Source organism: Dermacentor silvarum, chromosome 8 (assembly GCF_013339745.2).
Source record: "Dermacentor silvarum isolate Dsil-2018 chromosome 8, BIME_Dsil_1.4, whole genome shotgun sequence".
NCBI lineage: Eukaryota > Metazoa > Arthropoda > Arachnida > Ixodida > Ixodidae > Dermacentor > Dermacentor silvarum.
Genome location: NC_051161.1, coordinates 97,209,554 through 97,231,560, shown reverse-complemented (window position 1 = coordinate 97,231,560; position 22,007 = coordinate 97,209,554). Strand labels below are relative to the sequence as shown.

General features: G+C 43.8%; 1 protein-coding gene across 1 annotated transcript in view; it reads left to right on the top strand.

The window, feature by feature from the left end:
- The window catches only part of LOC119462306 (ATP-binding cassette sub-family C member 2-like), a 246,582-nt gene that overhangs the window by 208,468 nt on the left and 16,107 nt on the right, over positions 1-22,007 (top strand). Inside the window, exons 11-14 of the mRNA XM_049673266.1 lie at positions 3,084-3,268; positions 9,499-9,565; positions 12,366-12,576; positions 19,712-20,022. Coding sequence (XP_049529223.1) covers positions 3,084-3,268; positions 9,499-9,565; positions 12,366-12,576; positions 19,712-20,022 — 774 coding nt within the window. The remainder of the gene's footprint in view (positions 1-3,083; positions 3,269-9,498; positions 9,566-12,365; positions 12,577-19,711; positions 20,023-22,007) is intronic.

Below are 22,007 nucleotides of genomic sequence, written 5' to 3'. Positions count from 1 at the left end.
AAATGACCTTGCGTGACCTGTCGTAAGAGCTTCCTATATAATGATTCGCATTAGAATGAGATCTCCATAATTTTTGTGCTTGATAGATGTGGTTTACTATTCTAGATTTCCTATTTATACGCAAATATGAATTATGAAAAGTCGGTGTAAGGCTGAAAATGGTTCGGCTTAGTTTCTCACAGAGTCTTCGTAATGAAAAAAAAAAAACTAAAAGAATTTCCTGAGGAACCGATTCTTTAACGGACGCAGCGTGGCAGAAAAGAGGCACCTTTAACACCATTTAGGCCATTGTGTGGAACTGCTACCCGCTCTCTACGTTTTATCCAAACAGTACTGCTTTAAGGGAACAAACTTTTACACGGATTTATATTTTCCGCACCACTCGGTAGCTTTGTTCAACTTCACTATACTATTGCATAATACTGAATTGTCTTCGTGTATATACTCGTTGTAGTTTCTCTCAGTTGTCTACGTGGCTTGTATTAACTTGTGTGCCATTCGTACTTATCACTTACATTATTGTGAAGTTCAATAACTTTAGCCATCAAATAAACACACTTCTATCTCATTTTAAAGGACTAAGTGGCTATTACACTGTCCTTGAACAATTCTTTGGCACAACACTTCCCAGTGGATGTGTAGCATCATTTTCCATTCTATTTTTTTTTCATTTCTTTCATTTTTTTCATCATTCATCATTAGTACAGAAGGAGGTCCCGGAGTTACAAGAACTGTCAGGGGGACCTCCTATTAGTGATTTAACAAAGCAATAATTAATACATTATGGCAACATAACAGCAACAGACATCGGAATACACAAAGTTGGTGAAGCAAATAATCAAATACAAGAAAGGTGCTTACAATAATTGAAGTTCAAAATATAGGCAAATGAAATACATACAGCGTATGCATAGATAAATAAATTGACACGTTATGGAAACATAGGAATCACACATATCAAAGAACACGAGGTTAATTTAACAGATAATTAGAAACAAATATATCCTCACAATACGCAAAGTACAAGTGTTATATAGACTATGCGACAAAAAATATAAAACAACTAAAAAGAAGGAGAAAAAAAGAAGGCAAAGGAAGATACAGAATAAAAAATAAATAAAAACAATCAATACATTAGATAAATACAAAAACATTGAAAACTGGAAAATAATTCTGTACACAATATAGACTCATAGTAATGAGTCTGGCCAGTAGTGTCGTTAGTAAATATTGCTTCGTATCTCTCTTAAATGTTAATGTTGTGCGGCAGGCTTTAATATGGGGGGGTAGTTTGTTACAGTATTTAATGGCCGTAAAAAGAGCAGTAAACATTCCATAGTTAGTGTTTATTCGAGGGAGTAAAAAATTGTTGTTAGCGGAAAATCTCGTATTGTTAGTGTTGGTAAGAGCAGGCCTATAAAATGTATCTAAAATGATTTCATGATTTAGTGTGCGGTATATTAGTAAAACCAATTAGAGCTGGAGCATGTAACGTAATGGTAGTATATTTAGGGTACTGAAAATTAGTACTGCATGTGACATGTAACTGGAGAAATTGATGATCCTCAAGGCTTGATTTTGTAAATGTTGCAGACGTATTATGTGCGAGCAATATGTGTTTCCCCAAACTGAGATGCAGTATTGCAAGTGACAATGAATAAATGCGTAATAAAGTGAAGTTCTTACGTTTTCTGGAAAATATGAACGTGTTAGAATTAGTACTCTTATTCCAAAGGCAATCTTTTTTGACACCATGTCAGCATGCAAGTTAAACTTAAGTTGGGGGTCCAGTTTGACGCCAAGGAAGACAACTTCATGTGCAGGTGAGAGAACATGAGTTTGTAAGACGAGTGGTGGCGCGGGCGCGATGACGCGTTTATGTGTATTAAAAAGCATAAACTGAGTTTTCGAAGGGTTGATGTGAAGTTTGTTATTTGTGCACCACGCAGACAAGTTGCCTAGGTCGGAATTTAATCGGTCTATTACGGTATTTATGCATTTGCTATTAGTAAATATAGTGGTGTCGTCAGCATACAGTATAGATGAAGTACTGGTTAAACAGTGAGGAAGATCGTTAATGTACACCAGGAATAGTAAAGGGCCTAAAAGCGAGCCTTGTGGGACACCCTTAGTGACGGATTTAGTACGTGATAGTGAACCTCCGAAATTTACAACTTGTGTTCTGTTAGTCAAATAACTGCGGATGAGCGTAAGAGCTGGGCCACGAATGCCCAGAGCTTCTAACTTGTAAGAAAGAATGTTATGACAGATGGTATCAAATGCTTTACTGAAGTCAACGAAAACTGAACCAACAATATGGCCGTTGTCAAGGGCATGTTTATTTTGTCAGTGAATGATGTTATAGCTATTTCAGTTGAATGCCCTTTACGAAACCCGTGTTGCTCAGGCGAGAGAAGATTAAATTTGTGAAAGTAGTTTGTTAAGCGGTGTACAAGTAGTTTCTCAATAACTTTGCTAAAAAAAGATAGCATGCAGATAGGGCGATAGTTTGATATTAATTCTTTGTCACCTTTTTTTAATATAGGAGTTATTTTACCGTGTTTTAATTCGTCGGGGAAAACACCTGTTATGAACATGCAGTTAATAACGTGCGCGAGTACATCGGCGATATCAGATGATACTAATTTGATTTTAGATGCTTGTAAATCATCAAGGCCGGGGCCTGTAGTTCGTAAACTAGCGATTGAATCTGATACTTCTTTGGGTGATGTAGGGAACAAGTAAAATGAATAAGGGGTTTGCCTGAGTACTGCCGTGGTGTACTATCTGGTGAATGATCTTGTGGAAACATTTTGAAGGAAAACAAAAACAGCTCAAACTAAAGACGTATTAACATTACTCAGCCACCAAAATCTTAAGAACTAACGCAATCGTGTCATTTATCAAGAACAGGGCAGTGCATGTCTCCATTTGTTTTAGCACATTTTGGAATGTATTAAACAATACACAAAGGAAAACGCAGATTGTGGTGTATTGCTGCAATAAAGGAAGAAACGTTGATGTAATATTTTATTTGGTAGTTCTATTACAGGCAAGAAAATTTCCAATTTCATGGTTTTCAGACGTGCGTCTTTGTGACACAAATTGCGCGACTTCCATTTTCTGTGCATCAATGGCTGCTGATGAACAACAGGAGTGCCGTGCTCATCAGCGATGTCGAGAATGTGACGGGGCAGAATGCCGTTCCGTTAGATTACTTGGAAGACACAACCCGTCCCGCTCTGCAGTGGAAAAAAGAAGATTCAAGGTAAGATAGTTTTTCTGCTCTAAAACAAAGTCAGCGCATCTTCTGTACAAATGAATATATTTTTCTAATAAATGTTCAGTGCGAATTATGTATCATCTGTCGAAGCAAACATCGCCATGTTTAAATCAGCGGAAGGGCTCAGACGACAGAAAACCCTTCTAGTGCTTATAAAGAATGTTTTCCAGACTACTTATTTTCATTAAACAGCTATGAGCGTGGTAAAAGCGGCGTGTTTCAAAGTATATGTAAGTCTGGAGGGACACATTTGGCCCTTAGTAAATAGAAAAGTAATTAACAAAAAAAAGAGACCATGCTCCTAAATATCTAAGCTAGTAAATGACACGGATCTGCGTGAGCGTGCAGTATACAAATGCCTAAATCAGTACGACAAATACATTTCCCACTTGGGAGTCATGTCTAAAAGATAGCGCTTGTATGGTCAAACGTCTGAAGAGATTTTGTGGTCGCATCTGTATAGGCATTTTCTGTAATACATTTTTAGACACGCCGCTGCTAAGTCATGAGGCAGGGGCTGAATTACCAACAACTTGATTAGGTAGGAACCTTATGCCATTGCATATAGTGGCTTTGCTGTCATCCTGCGATAGCGCATCCCCCCATGCCTGTGGTTTGTCTTGTTGTCTGGTGCCCTCCTTTTAAAGTGAAGCTTTATATGGCTAGGCAAAATAAAAAAAAAAGTTGAACATCTGCACAGCCACCTCTATTTTTATTCTTGCTATACTTGTGAATATATTCAGGCAATTTGTGTTGATGGTTTCCTGCAAAAAACTCGGTGCTCGAATGACCCACTGAACCAATTGCAGCACCACTAACGTGAAACCTGGGGAGGTGCGAAGCATGCAGTGATGTCACGCTAATGGGCTCATACTGCCTTAAGGAATGGCTCATAACCCCGTAAACGCGGCCTCCCCATTACGACGACAAATGAAAAGCCCAATTATACGCTGGAATGATGAGCGGCAACGCAGCCAGCTGTGGAAGACGACGACGAACGCGGGAGCAGTGGCATGAGCACCTGCCAAGCGCGAGCACGAGCCGCTTGCCTACCTACGACGACGACGACTACGACAGGAGAAGCCAACAGCCCGGGCGCATAAGGTCTTCGCACCTAAAAGTTACAGTGTCGTTCAATTCGTGAACGTCTGTGACGTGCTATATTATGGGTGCCATAGAGCACACGAAGCTATCGGACCTAGGTGCGCCTAGAGGCCTACACTGCCCGCATCGCAGATCGCTTTCAAGATAGGGATCGCGCGCAGCAGACGCCTGAGTAGAACCCCCCCCCTCCCTCCCGCGGGAAGACGGTGCGCTTCCTCCGCGCTTTCCTCCCTTGAGCACGGAAGCGTGCGCAAGGGAGGACCGCACTGTGGCATGCTTTCACTCGCACATACAGCATACAGAGATCCCGCAGTTTTTTTTCGTAATTCCTTCTTTGGTGATTCACCACGCCTGGCAACTTCTTTGCAAAAGTCTTACATTCTCTAGGCTCACAGCGTTCTAAACAAACACGCAGAAACTCCCCTGGGAGTTTAATTATGGGTAAGGATTGTTCTACTTGCCCGTGTCTATGTAGCCCCGGGTCATTATCAATGCTATGAAACTTGATCCGACCAGTAGCAAACCTTTCAACCCTTATCGGTTGTTGTCAACCTTATTGGACTCGATCGGAGCCTTAGCAACCCTTATCTGTCCAGATCACCCTTATCAGCCATTATTGCTCTTTAGCTCCTGAACCATTGAACCATTATCAACAGTGATCATGCCCATATAATATCCTATCACTCTTTATCATCCTTATCATCTCATTGACTGCTTATTTATCTGCAGTGCACGATGTGAAGCGTATTAGCCCTAAGAGATCAGTGGTAGTTCTGTCAGTTTAAGAGCGCAGGTCCGGCCTTCGTCTGGAAATTGATGAAACGGATAGGCGTTGTGCTTAAAATACGTACACCCATGAGCAAAAGTATACGGACCAGGTATTGCACGATAAACCGATTTTTTGAACTGCCTACGAATGCAACTTGAAATTGAAGACTGCAGTCCCGACTTGGCATTGCGAACTTTCCAGTGTACTCGTCAATTTCGGTTTACACATGTTAATTACGAAGAATTTCAGGTTTTTCGGCGACCCTGTGGTCTGTATACTTTTGCTCACGGGGGTACATTGCATACGGTTGCACTCACGGGCTTGCAATCGTGATTTGTGACGGATACAAGCACCGTACAGCAACAATGTGCCGTGACAGCGGATAAGCCTCTATGACATGTGCGTATTTAAGCACAACGCCTAACTGTTTCATGTAGTCCCCGACGAAGGCCGGACCCCGGCCGAAACGTAGGAAACAAAGCATCGTTTCTTTCGTACGGGCACCCTCAACCTACAAGTACCTATATATATATATATATATATATATATATATATATTGTAGTGGGGAAGAGAGTCCGCAGCCATTGAGAGAGGATGACGATGCCCAGCCGCCTGGAGAGCGCGAGACAGTGACCGACGCTCTTGGACCAAGGGTGTTGTTACGTATAGTCCCTGCTTGTAAATAAACTCCCTTACAGTTTGGTGGAAAGGTGCTGGGTATCTCCTAGTCTCCCAACCTGGAACTACGTAGCCGTACCCTGCCTCCAGCGCCAGCGATGACTGAAGAAACCACCACCCAAGGTCCTTCCCAGACTCAACCCACCGTCTGTCCCGGCGTGCTGCCTCAGCGTCACCCGCCGATATTCAGCGGGACTGACGACCAAGACGTCGAGGACTGGTTGGCAACTTACCAGAGGGTGAGCGCAGTCAACAAATGGGACGATGCGACTAGGCTGACCAATGTCATATTTTACTTGACTGGCGTCGCCAGTCTCTGGTTCCGCAATCACGAAGCGGAGATTCATAACTGGGCCTCTTTCAAGACCACTTTTTCGGAAATCTTCGGCCGCCCCGCAGTACGCAAGCTCCGCGCAGAACAGCGACTTCGTGAACGCGCTCAACAACCCGGTGAGAACTTCACCAGTTCTATTGAAGACGTCGTCGACTTGTGTAAGCGTATCAACCCGTCGATGCACGAGTCGGATAAGATCAAGCAAATCCTGAAAGGAATTGCCGATGACGCGTTTCAAATGTTATTGGCCAAAGACCCCCAAACCGTCGCAGATGTCAGCTTGTGCCAGAGTTTCGACGAATTGCGCAAGCAACGCGCTCAAACTCGACGCCCTCTGGAACAGAACCACTTGATCGCGGCCTTGACTCTGGGTGACCAGAATGCACTGTTGATTCAGATAAAGCAGTTCGTGCGTGAGGAGGTCGCCAGACAACTCTCTATTTTATCGAGCACGCCTGAGCCAGCACAGGCACAACATCTGGCCCCAGTCGTACGCCAACCTATCCAAGAAGAGGTCACTGACGCTTTGCCTTTCGCTCGTCCGCTACCTCCGGAGCCTGCGCCCTTGTCGTATGCGCAAGTCGTCGCTGCCGGGCCGCCTCGTCAACCGACCTATTCTTCCACGTCGGCACCGAAAGGATTCGAAAGAATGATGGACAGTGTCTTGCGTGGGTTGAAATGGAAGACGTGCCTGTGCTACCTGGACGACGTCGTCGTTTTCTCCCCTGATTTCGACAGTCACCTCCGTCGACTTCACGAGGTACTGAGCTGTTTGACGCGCGCAGGCCTTCAGCTTAACATCAAGAAGTGCCGATTCGGAGCTCGCAAACTTACCATCCTGGGCCACGTAGTCTCTAAGGACGGCGTCCTTCCCGATCCGCAGAAACTTCGTGCTGTTGCTGAATTCCCGAAGCCTACCACCGTGAAAGCGCTTCGCAGCTTCCTTGGTCTATGCTCATACTTTCGCCGCTTTGTGCAGAACTTTGCTTCTATAATAGCACCACTGACGAAGCTGCTCACCGGCGATAGCTATCTGTCTGGTTGGTCGCCGGCGTGTGATGAGTCTTTCGCAACATTACGCCGTCTCTTGACTTTACCGCCCATCCTACGTCACTTCGACCCTGCCGCTCCGATCGAGGTACACACGGATGCTAGTGGGATCGCCCTTGGCGCTGTCCTTGCCCCACGTAAGCCGGGCTTCTCTGAGTACGTTGTTGGCTATGCGAGTCGTGCCCTTACCAAGGCAGAGCTCAAGTACTCGGTTACCGAGAAGGAATGTTTGGCAATTGTTTGGGCGTTGCAGAAATTTCGCCCTTACTTGTATGGCAATTCGTTTGATGTCGTCATCGATCATCATTCGCTCTGTTGGCTGGCTTCACTGAAGGATCCGTCTAGTCGACTTGGACGCTGGGCACTTCGTTTGCAAGAATTCGATATTCGCGTTCTTTACCGCTGCGGGCGCAAGCATGCCGACGCCGACGCACTTTCCCGCTCGCCGGTGTCTTCTGACGTTGCGCCTGTTTCCCTTTCCGCAACTTCCTTCGCCAGCATCAATATCACTGACATGCCTTCCGAACAGCGCAAGGATGCCTGGATCGCCTCGCTGATCGACGTTCTCTCTATGCCTTCGACGACACCAGCCCCACAGCTCTCTCGTGCCCTTCGTCGCCAAGTACCTCATTATGCGCTCCGGGACTCCATGTTGTATCGCCGCAACTACCAGCCCGGTGGTCGAAAGTGGCTTCTTGTTATACCTCGCCATTTGCGCTCCGATATGTGCACGGACTTTCACGCAGACCCACAAAACGCGCATGCTGGCGTTTTGAAAACGTATGATAGGCTTCGCCAGCGATTCTACTGGCGTGGAATGTACACATACGTCCGCAAGTACATTCGTTCCTGCATGGAGTGTCAACGCCGGAAAACAACTTGTCAAACACCTGGCCCATTACAACCTTTGCCGTGTCCCGCTCGCCCGTTTGATAGAATCGGCATAGACCTGTACGGACCCCTTAATTCCACCCCTGCGGGCAATCGGTGGATTATTGTGGCTGTCGACCATCTTACTCGATATGCCGAAACTGCCGCTCTTGCAACAGCTTCATCTCGCGATGTTGCCTTGTTCGTCTTGCGCCGCTTCGTTCTTCGCCATGGTGGGCCACGCGAGCTGCTTAGTGACCGAGGGCGTGTGTTTCTTTCTCAAGTCATCCAAGAGCTTCTCAGTGAGTGCAATATAATTCATCGCACCACTACAAGTTATCATCCGCAAACTAATGGCTTGACGGAGTGCTTTAACCGAACACTCGGTGATATGCTATCCGTGTACATAGCCTCCGACTATTCTAATTGGGACTTGGTGCTTCCTTTTGTGACATATGCATACAATACAGCCACGCAAGCCACCACTGGATTTTCGCCTTTCTTTTTACTCTACGGACGTGAGCCATCTTCCACACTGGACACTATACTTCCGTACCGTCCGGATGCATCCGAATACCGCCCAGTCTCAGAACTTGCTCAATGTGCCGAAGAGTGCCGCCAACTCGCACGCTCATTTACATCCGTGACCTAAGGTCTTCAAAAAGAGCGCCTTGACCCGGCTGAACCTACCCCTACCTTCCCTGTTGGCTCGTCCGTGTGGCTTTCAATTCCGTGCCCCACCCCTGGTCTCTCCCGCAAGTTTGCAGCGAAGTATCACGGTCCCTACCGGATCGTTGAATGCACATCGCCGGTGAACTACGTCGTCGAGCCTGTGACACCTCCCACCGACAGACGCTGCCGTGGTCGTGAAACAGTCCACGTGGGCCGCTTAAAGCCCTACTACGACCCTCTGGTGCTTGCCTCACCTTGATTCGCCAGAATGGCTCCTCTCCGTCGCCGGGGCCAATGTAGTGGGGAAGAGAGTCCGCAGCCATTGAGAGAGGATGACGAAGCCCAGCTGCCCGGAGAGCGCGAGACAGTGACCGACGCTGTTGGACCAAGGCTGTTGTTACGTATCGTCCCTGCTTGTAAATAAACCCTCTAACAATATATATATATATATATATATATATATATATATATATATTGCAACTGACGGTGGCCTCCTCCGGACCACCATCAGTTCTACTTCACTGCTCGAATAAGCAGGACATGTGTCGAGTGAGTTTCTGTACATCACTCTACAATGTGGCGCGATGTGGTGCAATGTGGTGAACACGGTTTAAATCATGGAACCGGGACCTCAAAGAGGCGCGACGTTATGCTGACACATTTTTGTCGCATTTGTCGATAAATTGCCTTTCACATTTCATTGCACCCAGTTCACGCAGTTCTGCGGTTCATTCGTAGGTCATGCCAGCCCACGACTACACGAAATGCAGGGATATTTGCGAAAGAAGAAGCGTCATCTCATAGAGTGAGCATTTTTCAGCTTGTTTATTGCTGGTACATGGTATCTCAGATATTCTTGTCACCAAGTGTTAAGGTTAAAAAAAACGAAAGAGGTGTGGTAGACGAACTACCAACCTAATGGGCATCAATCATTATTTGAGTATGAAAATGAGCAATACGAAACTGAAAACTAAGCTTGAAGCCGCCGTAGAAGGCCAGTGAATCTGGCGTCGCCTGCTGAGCTCAACTTTGGGCGTTCGATCCCGACTGCGGTGACGGCATTACTATGGGAACAAACACCAAAATGTTCGAGCACTTATATTTAGAGGCACGTTAAGCAGTCGATGGTCAAAATTATTACGGAGTCGGCCACTACGGCGTGTCTCATAAAGAGACCGTTGTGTTGGAGGGAAAAACCGCAGAACCTAAACATGAACAGTGTTTTCACAACAAAATTTTTAAATGTGATTTTTCAGCAACTCTTCAAAGTACCTTAGCGTGTTCTTTCGAAAAAAAAGAATTGTGCAGCTGACAACAACAAAGCAGTAATTCCGGCTCGTTTTGTTGGCCTTCTTTTAATTTTCATGTTTTTTTCTCTCTGGACATTTTTGAACTACTGTGCTTTTGTTCATACGCATGTAGTACTTACGTTTTTATTGCTTCGTGTTTGTTGTGTACGTCTTCCTGAAGTGATGTTCTGAAAAGTTAGGCAGAAACCATAGGACACGAGACGAACAAAAGTGGCAATACCGAAGGTAATTTGCGGATCGCTCCGCGGCGGATTATAAGAAACAAACAAAATGAATAATAGGTGCGCTCTGGCGACAGCGTAACCAAGGCATGAATGACGTATACACGTGTACATTCTCTAACAAAAAATAAATTCAGGCACGACAATTCTGTATGAAGGATAATCGAACACTGGAATACAGACATGGAGCCTGCACTATAGTAGGTGAATTTCATATCAGTAATGGCATGCCATTACTGATACTGAAATCCACCTACTATAGTATGCGCTACTTCGTCACTGCGTCTCCAGAGACCTTCACTCTTTTCAAAATTAGGGGCCGATTTGCATAAGCCACAATGCTACGAAAGGTTAGATTGGGTTCCGCCACTCAACAGAACTTTATATTTATGTAACCAATCATTCATGTAATGACATAGCTAACATATATGCATAAAAATTAATCAGGTTTTAATTACTATAGGTTTAATGATATTTTTGCAACGAACTTTTCAAAGAACGAGTTATCTTCAACTCGGTCAGCCCTTTGTCGTTCTAAGCTTCGTCATGGAGTGAAGAGCACTTCTGACCGGACACACACTTTGCCTGCACCACAGTCACAAGCAGCCCCCACAAGAGGCACTTGAATCCGAATGCATGCGAAGCACTTTCGGTGAGTCATATTATAAATATTCTCATTCTTTTGATTAGAGCTGTACGCGCTCGCCACTGTCTAAGTCAGAGATGAGTACTGAAGAGCAAAATTTGAATTTGTTTAGCACAAGATAGCTGCAGAGATAAAGCCTTTTTTGAAAGTAATATTGCGAAGGTGTGGTGTCCATCTGCACAATATATTACTGACGTGTACGGAAACGTCACTTTTAACCATTAAGCAACTGGAGATGTGTCTCAAGTTTATTTCAACGAATCTTCCATGAAAACCTCGCACTACTTTCGGCAATAGCGCATTGCCACAGTATAAAACTTCGGGTAGTGGCCTATGAGAGGAATGTTGCGTGTCGTTGAATAAACACTACCATATAACCCCCATGCTTCTACAGCATGGGAATATAATGGCCGTAGTTGCTGAATGTTTTATGTGAAAAACGCAAAGATAGTAATACGTAGTAAAATGAGAAAGCACTCCTGCCTACCTCTGTATAGAACAGGGCAGCGTGGCTACTCAGACTAGTCGTAAAATCAGCAGATTTTATAAGCTTTACATCGCGGCCAACTCCTATATTCCTGTTTAAATACATGTAAAACGCAGTAATGCATTCATGAGACAACCGCTCGACTTATTTCAAGGAACTTTGTAGTGACTGAGAAAAAAATTTGGTTCTTGCAAAATGGGAAGCAGAATTTTAATTTAGAATCCAAAATGAAAAGGAACTGCCTAACATTGTTAAGTAAATACAACCACGTAGTTTACAAACCGCCAACTCTCCCCAATAACAAATATCGCAGTTAAGAAAGCTCTATCTATAAAAGCATATCAATCTGCCATATTTGATATCTGTAGTTACAGTAAAATGCCTGCAATGTTTGCGAGATTTTTACAAAATGTCTACTCAGAAATTTGTGTGATATATGAAACTGTGGTATATTACACACGTATTGGGTCGCCTTCAGATGCATTATTTCGTGCAGCTTACAGAATTGTGACATCATTTTCGTAGCTGAATCACAGTGCTTTAAATTTCATGTTAAATTTTTTACCCTATTTTCAAAAAGCTTTAAAACAACATTGATGGCATATTTTAAAAATGAACTTGCTGCAGTTAATACAGTTTATTATTTTTAAGTTCAATATGAATTATTAAAATGTGTGCAGTAGTAACCGAGAAAAATGATTTCACCGTTTCATTGTATTTCGATGAGAGCACATGAGTTAAAGCTTTCCCTTAAGTTGGGACGATTACCGATGCGACGATTACCGACGATTACCGATATTTTTAACAGTGTAGCCATCATATTTTCCGTAGCATCCGTATCTTCTTTCTGCACCAAGAATGCAAAGAACGTTGTAGTTTTGTTTGTTTTCATGTTTAATGTCTTGGCTTCAATGATATATTATAGCTCTCATTTTATACAGGGCTTTCTGGATGTCTGCGTGGCGTACTTCAAGTACTCTGGGATATGCGCAGTGTTCGCCTTGATTTGCTTCGCGGCGAGTGGAGTGTTGGTCGCCTGCCAACTCTTCTGCATCAAGGAATGGGTAACGCTTAATATAAGCAAAAACGTCGACAACCGCATCTCTAGCCGAATTATTCTCCACAGGCTCGCAGCGTTCTGCCTTGGAGATGGTAAATAACTTTGCTTTATTGAACACAATTCATGTTTACAAATGTTGCACTCGTAGTAAAATTGAATTTCTTCGATTGAGTTCTAATAGAATCATGTTCCAAGAAATTTATATTATTCACTAATATGTAATTTTGAAAAAGAAGATGTAGTTATAGATCACTTCCCAAATTTTCACCCTAGAAGGGCGTACCTAAGAAACTTTTCAATAATAGAATTAGGACTCTACTGACTTAGACTCTTCAATTTTGCCCCTGTGCTTCGGTGGACTCTAGTGCATTTGTGATGTTGGGCTATTTGGTCACTGCAGCACAAAGCGGAATACTTGCGTACCCAAACCTGCCACAAACAAAGTAAAAGACGGCCAGACCCACTAAGTGGCTCCCACCTGCAGCAACTTTTCCCACGGATTCAAGACTGCCAAATTCTACTTCCTGGCAATTAAATGTGCCAGAATATTGAATAGAAATTAAACAACCTCAATTTCGCAATGTTCATGCCATGAGATCAAATATGAAAAATTTCTGCCCACGTCCTTGCTTGTAAGCTCACCTACTACGTTGTGCCTGCAATTAGAAAGGAAGTTCCACATCCACTGCCATGGCCGTAAGGGGAGGGGGGGGGGGGTCAGGCTAACACTCCCGGAGCTAATCTAGTGCAGATACCAACATAGCCCTAAAGGTGAAGGTGAGGATGGCCGCTACGTTAGCTTAGCTCGTGAAGCACCTCGCCCATAATGCGCATGATGGTCCAGCTATCACATGAGGCAGTTTATCTCTTTGTCCACTTTCATTTCATTTCTACCTATTATTTACACATTTCTAATAAACCAAAGAATTGCTTCCCCTATGCCTTACCTGGCTGCATAGTCTGCTTCTTCGTGTGCTTGTAATTAAATTTATTGCTTAGTGCAGCATCTGCAATAGATGAATAGAAGTTGGCCAGTGCTCCATATATGTATAGTTAATACACAAAAACAACCAGCGTATAGCAGCTGTTCGGAGATATGCACTTCCGTAGTTAATAAAATAAATCAGAACGAAGTCATTGCATGCACAACCCAAACCTTGGCTTTAACGGGAAATATCTTGAACACCACTCCATATAACTTTCATCTTGGCAATAGATATCTCAAACTTGTATTTTTTGTGTTTTCTGAATAAAGGTCCTGCTTTGTGCAATGGTCTAATTCTACCATGTGGTCAGAAGAAATAGTCTAGATAACTGCAATAGGCGCTTTTGCATGGACAATGAATCTGTGTTTTGCAGATTGTCTAATGGCTGATCCTTCTATAAATATCGATGAGCACAGTGTTTTGTGCTCTATAACACTGCTAATGAATCTCATTGGCATGTAGTTGAGGAGGAAGTACCGGCATACACTAGTTTGCATATTTGAAGTTTCTCCGTAAAAAACAAATCAGGGCAAATATGGGCACAGATGTTTCTGCAATACTCCACAATCAATTATTATCTATAGCTGTTCAAGTGATTGAAAATTAACATCAAATGGACAAGAAACATGTTGCCGAATTGTGTAACATACGCGACCTGACAGATTAATATTCTGAAGTCGTCCCGTAGTGTCACTGGAACCAGGGGGGTGGAAGAGACTCCATTGAAACAATCAGAATGCTTTGTTATCGAGATGGCAAAATGACCGGGAAAGCTATACAATCATTTCTTAAACAAAAACATATTTAAGGTGAAAACCATTCAGTTGAGGTGATCAAGGGCAATGTCTTCCTGAACGAGTTGGGAGGTGTAAATGGGGTGGTGACAATGCGCATGGCGCTATTTTGCGTCACCCCCACGTAACAGGAATAGGAGGACCGTCGCACTGTTTAAATTCCTTACGGCACTATTTTCGGGATCGGCCCATAGTTTGACGTATAATGACGAGCTAAATAATTTTAAATAATGTCTTGTGTTTTCCTTGCCAAAGCTACGATCTCCATATAAGGCACACCGTATAGTGGGGTAAAACGATCCGTGTGGTAATGAATTCAGTATCGTACTGCTTTGATATAGGTGTTCCGATCAAACAAATCTGACCATTATATATATATATATATATATATATATATATATATATATATATTGTAAAGATTTCACTAGGGTACTGTAGGTAGAACCCACTTATTCCTACATTCTTCCATCTAACCTCGTCGTCGTCTTCCTTTCTTCATTACCACGCTGGCGCTGTGGTTCGCCACACACTACCAATCGGCTGTATTGGCCCCCACGAGGATAATACGGTAGCACATTCCCAATTGAAGCCTTTTCATCTTTTTCACCGGGTCCTTGGTAGTATATTGTCTTCAGGAGTCCTTGCTGTCTGGCTGTCTTGACGACATAGTAAGGTCCTGTAAAGGTCGTTCTCGAATCAAGTCCCTTTCGGACCAGAACCCACGAATCTGGTTCAATATCCGGCATTCTTGTGCTGTGTCTGCGGTCAAAATTCTTTTTGATTGTCACTCTATATCTTTGACGCTGCTGAGAAGTCTTGGGACGCTCTTTCGGATCAATTAGTTGCACTAAACTCATTTCGTGATCCGCTGGCAGCCATGAGCTCGTGCCAAATGCCGCAAAATGTGGGCTGCATCTCAGGCCGACTGTATGATCTGTTGTTATGCGCTACGGCTCCTTCTAAGGCGCATTTCCAGCCGCCTTTGAATTCGGGGCATAGTCGTATGTACATCTTCAAGTGCCTTATCATTCGTTCTGCAAGGGAATTCGCTTCCGGATGGTAAGGTGCTGCGAAACGAAATCTAATATTTTTTTCTCAGACCAAAGTCGTAGTTTCTCGCTTATAAAGGCTGGCCCATTGCCTGCGACGACGACTCTGGCGTTCTTGAAGAGTACTCGTTCCAGCAATGAGATCACGCAGTTTGCGTCCTGTTTTCCAGCTTTGGCGGCGACAAAACGCGTGCACTCGTCTACTGGCGACAAGGAATGCTTGCGTCTTCCTAACTCCCTCCCCCTTCTTTTTTTGATTTCAGCGAAATCAAGATGAACAACCTCGAAGGGGATATCGGAATACCCTGGCAAGACCATCATGTTGCCTCTAGGCTTGTACTTGGCTTTAACAAGCTGACACTGCTGACAAGTCTTCACATAATTTGTGATGTCTTCTTTCATGTTTTTCCAAGTGAATCGCTGGGCTATGTTGTGGTATGCCTTCCAAAATCCATCGTGCCCTCCTGACTCTGGACTGGTGTGGTAAAGCTTCAGGACGGTCGGCGCTTTGGTCTCCGGAACGTACAATTTGCCATTTTTTACTTCCGTCTCCTGTGTGCCTTCGCAAAGTTTTAACAGATTTACATTTATAGTTGGGGTTTCGTGTGGCACGTGGAGTCATGATAGGGCATCGGCATCTTGATGTTTCTGTCCCGGGCGATGTATGACGTCAAAGCTAAATTGTTGTATTTCACTAACCCATCGAGCCATTCCGCCCTTCGGCTGCGGTAGCTCGAACAGGTACGTCAACGCCTGGTTGTCTGTGAACAGCTTGAATTGGTTTCCTTCTAGGTAGCTTCTGAAATATCGCAAGACCATCACCACCGCCAGTGCTGCCTTCTCGTAGTTGCATAACTTTCTTGTGTCTTTGTAAACGTGCAAGAGTAGTAACCTATACTACCCTCAGTTCTCTTCCTTGGTGTTCTGTCACATTACGCTGGTAGAGTATGGCACCTGCTCCATATAAAGATGCGTCGGTATATAGTTCAAATGGCAGCTTAAAGTCAGGGGAGCATTAATACGGGGTCCGATGAAATGATGTGGACAAGGTCGGTGTAACAATTCTCACATTCTTCTGACCACATAAATGGCACACCCTTTTGGGTCAGTGCAGTAAGACATTTCGTCTTTCTGGCATAGTCTATTATGAATGCACGGAAATGGCCGGCCAGTCCCGAAAACACTCGGAGGGAATGAACATCATACGGTTTCACCATCTTCTTGATGCGTTGAACACTCTCTTCTTTGGTGCTTTTCGTTTTACCGTCAAACACCCTACCGAGGAAAACCACCTTATTGCAAAAAAAACTCACTTTTCTTCATGTTAATTTTAAGTCTTGCGGCGCTTAATGCCTCAAGTATTTTACACAAATGTTCCTCCTGGTTTTCCCTTGTCCTGGAGTAGACGATGATATCATCCACATACACATTGCAAGATTGTCCAATGAATTTGCTCAATGTTTCGTTCATCTTCTTTTTGAACCACGACCCAGAATTCTTCCAGCCAAATGGTAATCGATTATACTCGTAGATGTCGAACGGTGTGACAAATGCCGCAGATTTCTTAGTTTCTTCTTTTAGTGGCACTTGCCAGTAACCCTTGCATAAATCTATACGTGAAAATCATTCGCATCCTCCAGTCTCATCAATGATATCGTCTATCCTAGGCATCGGGTATGGAAAAAGATCAGTCCGCTTGTTTATCATTCGGTAATCAGTGCACAGTCGGAATGATTCATCTTCCTTCGGTACAGAGCTAATAGGGGAAGCCAAAGATGATGTCGATAGCCTAATGATCCCTGCCTCTAACATTCCTTGAAGTTCTTGCCTTAACCACACTTTCTTTTCATGGCTGAGGCTATATAGCTTTTTTCTGACGACTGTGCTGTCGCGCAACAAGAATGGCACATCAATCGCTGTTGTGGCTTCGGGATATGGCCCAATGCATATTAGCTCGGGTAACTTCAATGGCACGTCTTCCACGCATGATGACTTTCGTTGGTCGGGTGTTTCAGCCACAAACATATCTTTCTCAGGTTATCCAATGGTCACCTCGTCGTTCCTTAGTATGTTGATCTTCATGCTCCTCATATCGGGCCGCGATAAAAGAAAGTCGAAGTCCACCGCTGACACGACGAATGCTTCCACCTTGAACTTCTGAACTTGGAACTCAAGGGCTGATTTTGTCCATTTATGATATTCCCGAGACTGAACCATTGTAGCTACACAAACGAATAGGCTTCCCGGAAATGATGCTAGTGGAATCCACTATAGTTTTAATAATTAGGCTTACGGAAGCACCAGTGTCAATCAATGCTGACATGTTTCGGCTGTTTACAAGCATCGGCACTATTAGCACGCCTGATATAAAAGGAACACCGTTTCTTCAGCATAATGATGAGGTTCGGCGGTGCCTTGACTTTGGGAGCTTTGGTTGGTTAAGGGGTACCGAGCATCGCGTGTAGCTTTCGCTTGGTCTCGAGTTGTGACCCTTGTCTCTTTTGATGGTACATTAAAATCTGGAGTCATTACGTACGCCAATGACTGAAGCAATTGGTCCATTGTGCTTGGCGACCTAGCTAGAACTTGTTTCTGGCACTCTCGTCATACCGTGTATAATGAGCGCAATAACAGACGATTCTGGAAGTTTCGGCTCGGCAGTACAAATTAAATGCCACTTTTCAAACACATATTCTGTGATGTTAACTGCCTTCTGTCTGTAGAATATGGCCTTGTTCCAAAGTTGCACGGGATTCTTTTTGAATGCTCGAGAGAAACTCTCTTTCCACTCATCTCACGATTCGCTCAACGGGGAAGTAAACCGAAGATCGTACCATTTCCGCGCGTTCCCACACAGAAATACCCGCATGTTCTGCATGCGAGCCTGGTCAGTCAACCATTATTTCCTGGAGCAAGCGTACTCATAAAATGAAGCCAGGTATGTAAACCAGCTGAATTTCCATCAAATATGTCTGGTTTCAAGAAAAGCTGTTCTCTGGTGCTTCTAGATCTTGATAGCGCAACAAGAATATCTACCAGCTGCTGCTGTTGCTTCATCTGGCATTTCTGAAGGTCAAGCACTGCGTTCGTAACAGTTATATCATTGTCCAGTGACGCTACAGCTGGTTCCGTTTTACGAGCTGAGACGGGTCCTGTAAAATAAGTTGCGGACTTGTCTTGTTCATTGCAGGCAGGGACGATACCTTTAGTGACGGGGTCGTCAGCCCTAAACCCAGAGGCACATGGAACGCTCGATAGAATATCATGCGTGGTCACGTTCTCCAGTGGCCCGACATTTTGTTCATCACTTGCTTTGTAGCCCTTGATGGTGGTTCGTTCCCCGTTGAACACGACGTTCATCTTCTTCACAGGTTCCTGCTTTCGACTGTGCCAATGTAAAGATTTCACTAGGGTACTGTAGGATAGAACCGATTTATTCCTACATTCTTCGTCGTCGTCTTCCTTTCTTCATTACCACGCTGGCGATGTGGTTCGCCACATATATATATATTCGGATTATCACGGCGTCCAGTGTCCCCGGGGACACATACACACATATCCAGTAGCACATATCGGTCCACATTTGCAGATTACACAATCCCCGGGATCGGCCCACAACATTACCTAGGAGATCATGTGATACAATAAAGTTGTGCTAACTAACGGAGAAAGAAATTGTCTTTAATATGGTGTTTATTTTACCCGGTTAAGGTTAAAGATGTGAGGGAAGTGAAAGGATGAGTCAATGCTTTGTTTCGCCGGCTGTCATCCGTGACGGGGCATGACACCAGCTCTAGGGTAAGGCGGAGAGTGCGAAAAGCGCATTCGGCGCCTACGATCTTGAACTTCTTTTTTATAACAGTAAATGAAAGACATTTGGTCACCTTATAGCAGTGCTGGCCCATGTTCGCTAAGATATATATATAAAACTAAGTATCATATACAGATGGCCACAACATATGAAAATCAAGTAAAATCAGAACCAAGAAGTGCAAAATGTCCTGACAATGTCCGAGACGTACTAGAGCATTCAGATACAATATACTCGAATAAGTGGGACCACGCTCCTAAGTTTAGTCCCGAAGAGCTGCACATGGCTGCCAGGCCGTGATGCGGTTCGTGATGTATAATCGCACAGATGAGAAAACGCTATCGGTTTTGTCCGGTCTTTAAGGCTCGTCAGAGTCTCGTTGTTGGTCCCATCGGGCGATTAAGGCCATAAAGAAGTTGCAGGATGATTGTCCTGGTTGCTCTGTTGAATGCTGTACAACAGGGATCATTCTGTGGTGTAGCACTGGCCGGTGGACATTCGTGGTGCTACGGGTGCTATGCTCGCCAGTGCGATTTAAATGTCTAAATCATATAAGAGCAGTGACGTTATTCATTCTTATTTTCCAGTACTGTGCAAGCTTGCCGCCGGTATGCTGTTTGCACGAGCAACATGGCAACGGTCCACACGTCTTCACATTGACATGCTGGAAAGGGTAGTAAGGAGTCCTCTTTCTTTTTTTGACGCGACACCTCGTGGGAGAACTCTGAACCGTTTCACAGTGGACCTGGAAACTAACGATATCCGCACCTTCGTGGCTTACAAGCAGCTATTCCAAAATCTCTTCTGCATCCTGGGAAGACAGGGCGTTATTGGATTCCAGGCACCCGTCGTCTTTGGCCTTGCTTGTGTGACTGAGATTTTCCTGCTGTTTGCGATGGTGCGTAAAGCATGTTTCCTTCGCTAATTCACTACGCTAACTGGGTCTTCTGCACTTACAAGTACTCGACGTGATTTTGTGAAAAGGCAGCAGCAGCGTGACAAATTACATGACATTGTTTACAAATGCAAGACATCGCAATCATCCAAAATTTGCACAAAACTTACACAAGAACCCACAGAGGCTACTTAGACAAGAAAATTTGAAATACAGGAATAGGTGCTTCTGATTCAGTTTATGAAAAACTGCTTCAGTCCGTCTTGATAGCAGACACTCCACCACACTTGATAAAAAAGAACAAATTACAAGAAATCTTGTAGTGCTTCATAAATAAGCTACCGAATTCTCAGAAAATCAGAATAAATTGGAACATTCAGAAAACATGTGTAAAAGCTACGGCGAAAATATTGCTGAAAGGAGACGAATGAAAGGAGACAATTGCTACAAGTGCCATACGTTCGCATCAACACCATTTAAGCTATGCATTCTCCGAAAATCAGTTTTACCTTAAATCAGCTCATACTGATGCAGCCATGAAACAAGGAACTTCTCAGCGCCAAACAAAAGTTGCCCAGCAGCTATTGTCGTCATATAATTGACTTTTCAATTATTTTCGTCGCTGTCCATGAAATTTGCTAGTTCAAGTAATCATAGTTTAATTATATTGTAAAATTACCTGAAAAGACTTGCCCAACAATTGTGAAAGGGGCTCATGGGCCCTGCTACTTATCTCATTGAAAGGTCAACTTGCTTCAGTTTAATGCAGGAATACAGTACTGATGATTTTGAGCCAGAGGTGTGTGCCTAGATTGTTTTGAAGAATAAAGCACTTCTAGGACTCAGCACCAACTATAAAACCAAGTGTGTCGAGATTTCAGTAGTGCCTGTGTTCTCCGTAGCTCAGGTGGCGGAATGAATGAAATACTTGCTAAAACACTTTGTGCATCTTTAGCACTACTGAAGAATTCTCTGTTCTTGTTGCGGTCGTCAGACCACACTAATATCTACTTCAATTTGGCGTTCAGCCTACCAGATCCTTGCAAACACTGCCCACACAATGCAGTATAAGCGAGGTAAATGCAGACTCTAGAATAAAAAGCACAATTCTTTAAGATAGACGCCTGATAATATTTCTATGCTGGCCCCTCGGGCATCTGCTTTGGAAGTAATTGCTTCAGTCGTTCGCAAGTCGTTGGACTGGACATTGCTCGTAGCGCTGGACGCATGCTTCCTAAATTGCATGAGCTGTTTTTTACACTTGGCACATGATCCCTATTACAGATAAAACATAAAAATAAATTCTATTGGGAAACTTAAATAAAAGTGTATGCTTTCTTATTACTCAAATGAACACTTCCTGCACTTTCACCTCTAAAAGTTTCGTGCGTTACAGCTGCCGCGGTTTCTTTATCTTTGCTTGATGTTCGACACCAGCAAAATCGTATTCTCTTGCTTAGCGTCACTTCAGTGTTGGGATGAATGCTCAATAATTGGTTGTATGGTCAATGAGTGTGAAGGCGATAGGCTGCCGTTGATGCCTGTTTTTGTGAACTAGCGATCAGAATGATTTGGTGGTGACCTGGATGGTGCAGGTTTTTACAAAATGTCCCTCAACAGTTCGGCTGTTCCTGCTTGTCTCCGTTTATCGCTGCGAACACAATCTAAAAAAAAAAACGAAAAAAAAACTGCTACGCCCTAAATCTGAAGGAAACGCGTCAATTTACAAAAAACTGATACCCCAAATGTAAGTTTGCGAAAAAATGTAGCAATCGCCGAGAAATCATAAGGAGCGTTTCTTGAGCTAAATTATTCCAAATGAGGTTATCAGCTCCTTAGTCAGCTTAATCTTTTTTTCCATCTTTCTATGGATTTTCATCCATCCATTCATCATTGGGCTAAAATAGTTTTACGCACATGTTTAGAGCTCCATTGAGCTGAGTCTGTGATAAGGTATTAGGTTTTTGACTACAAATACTACGGGACAC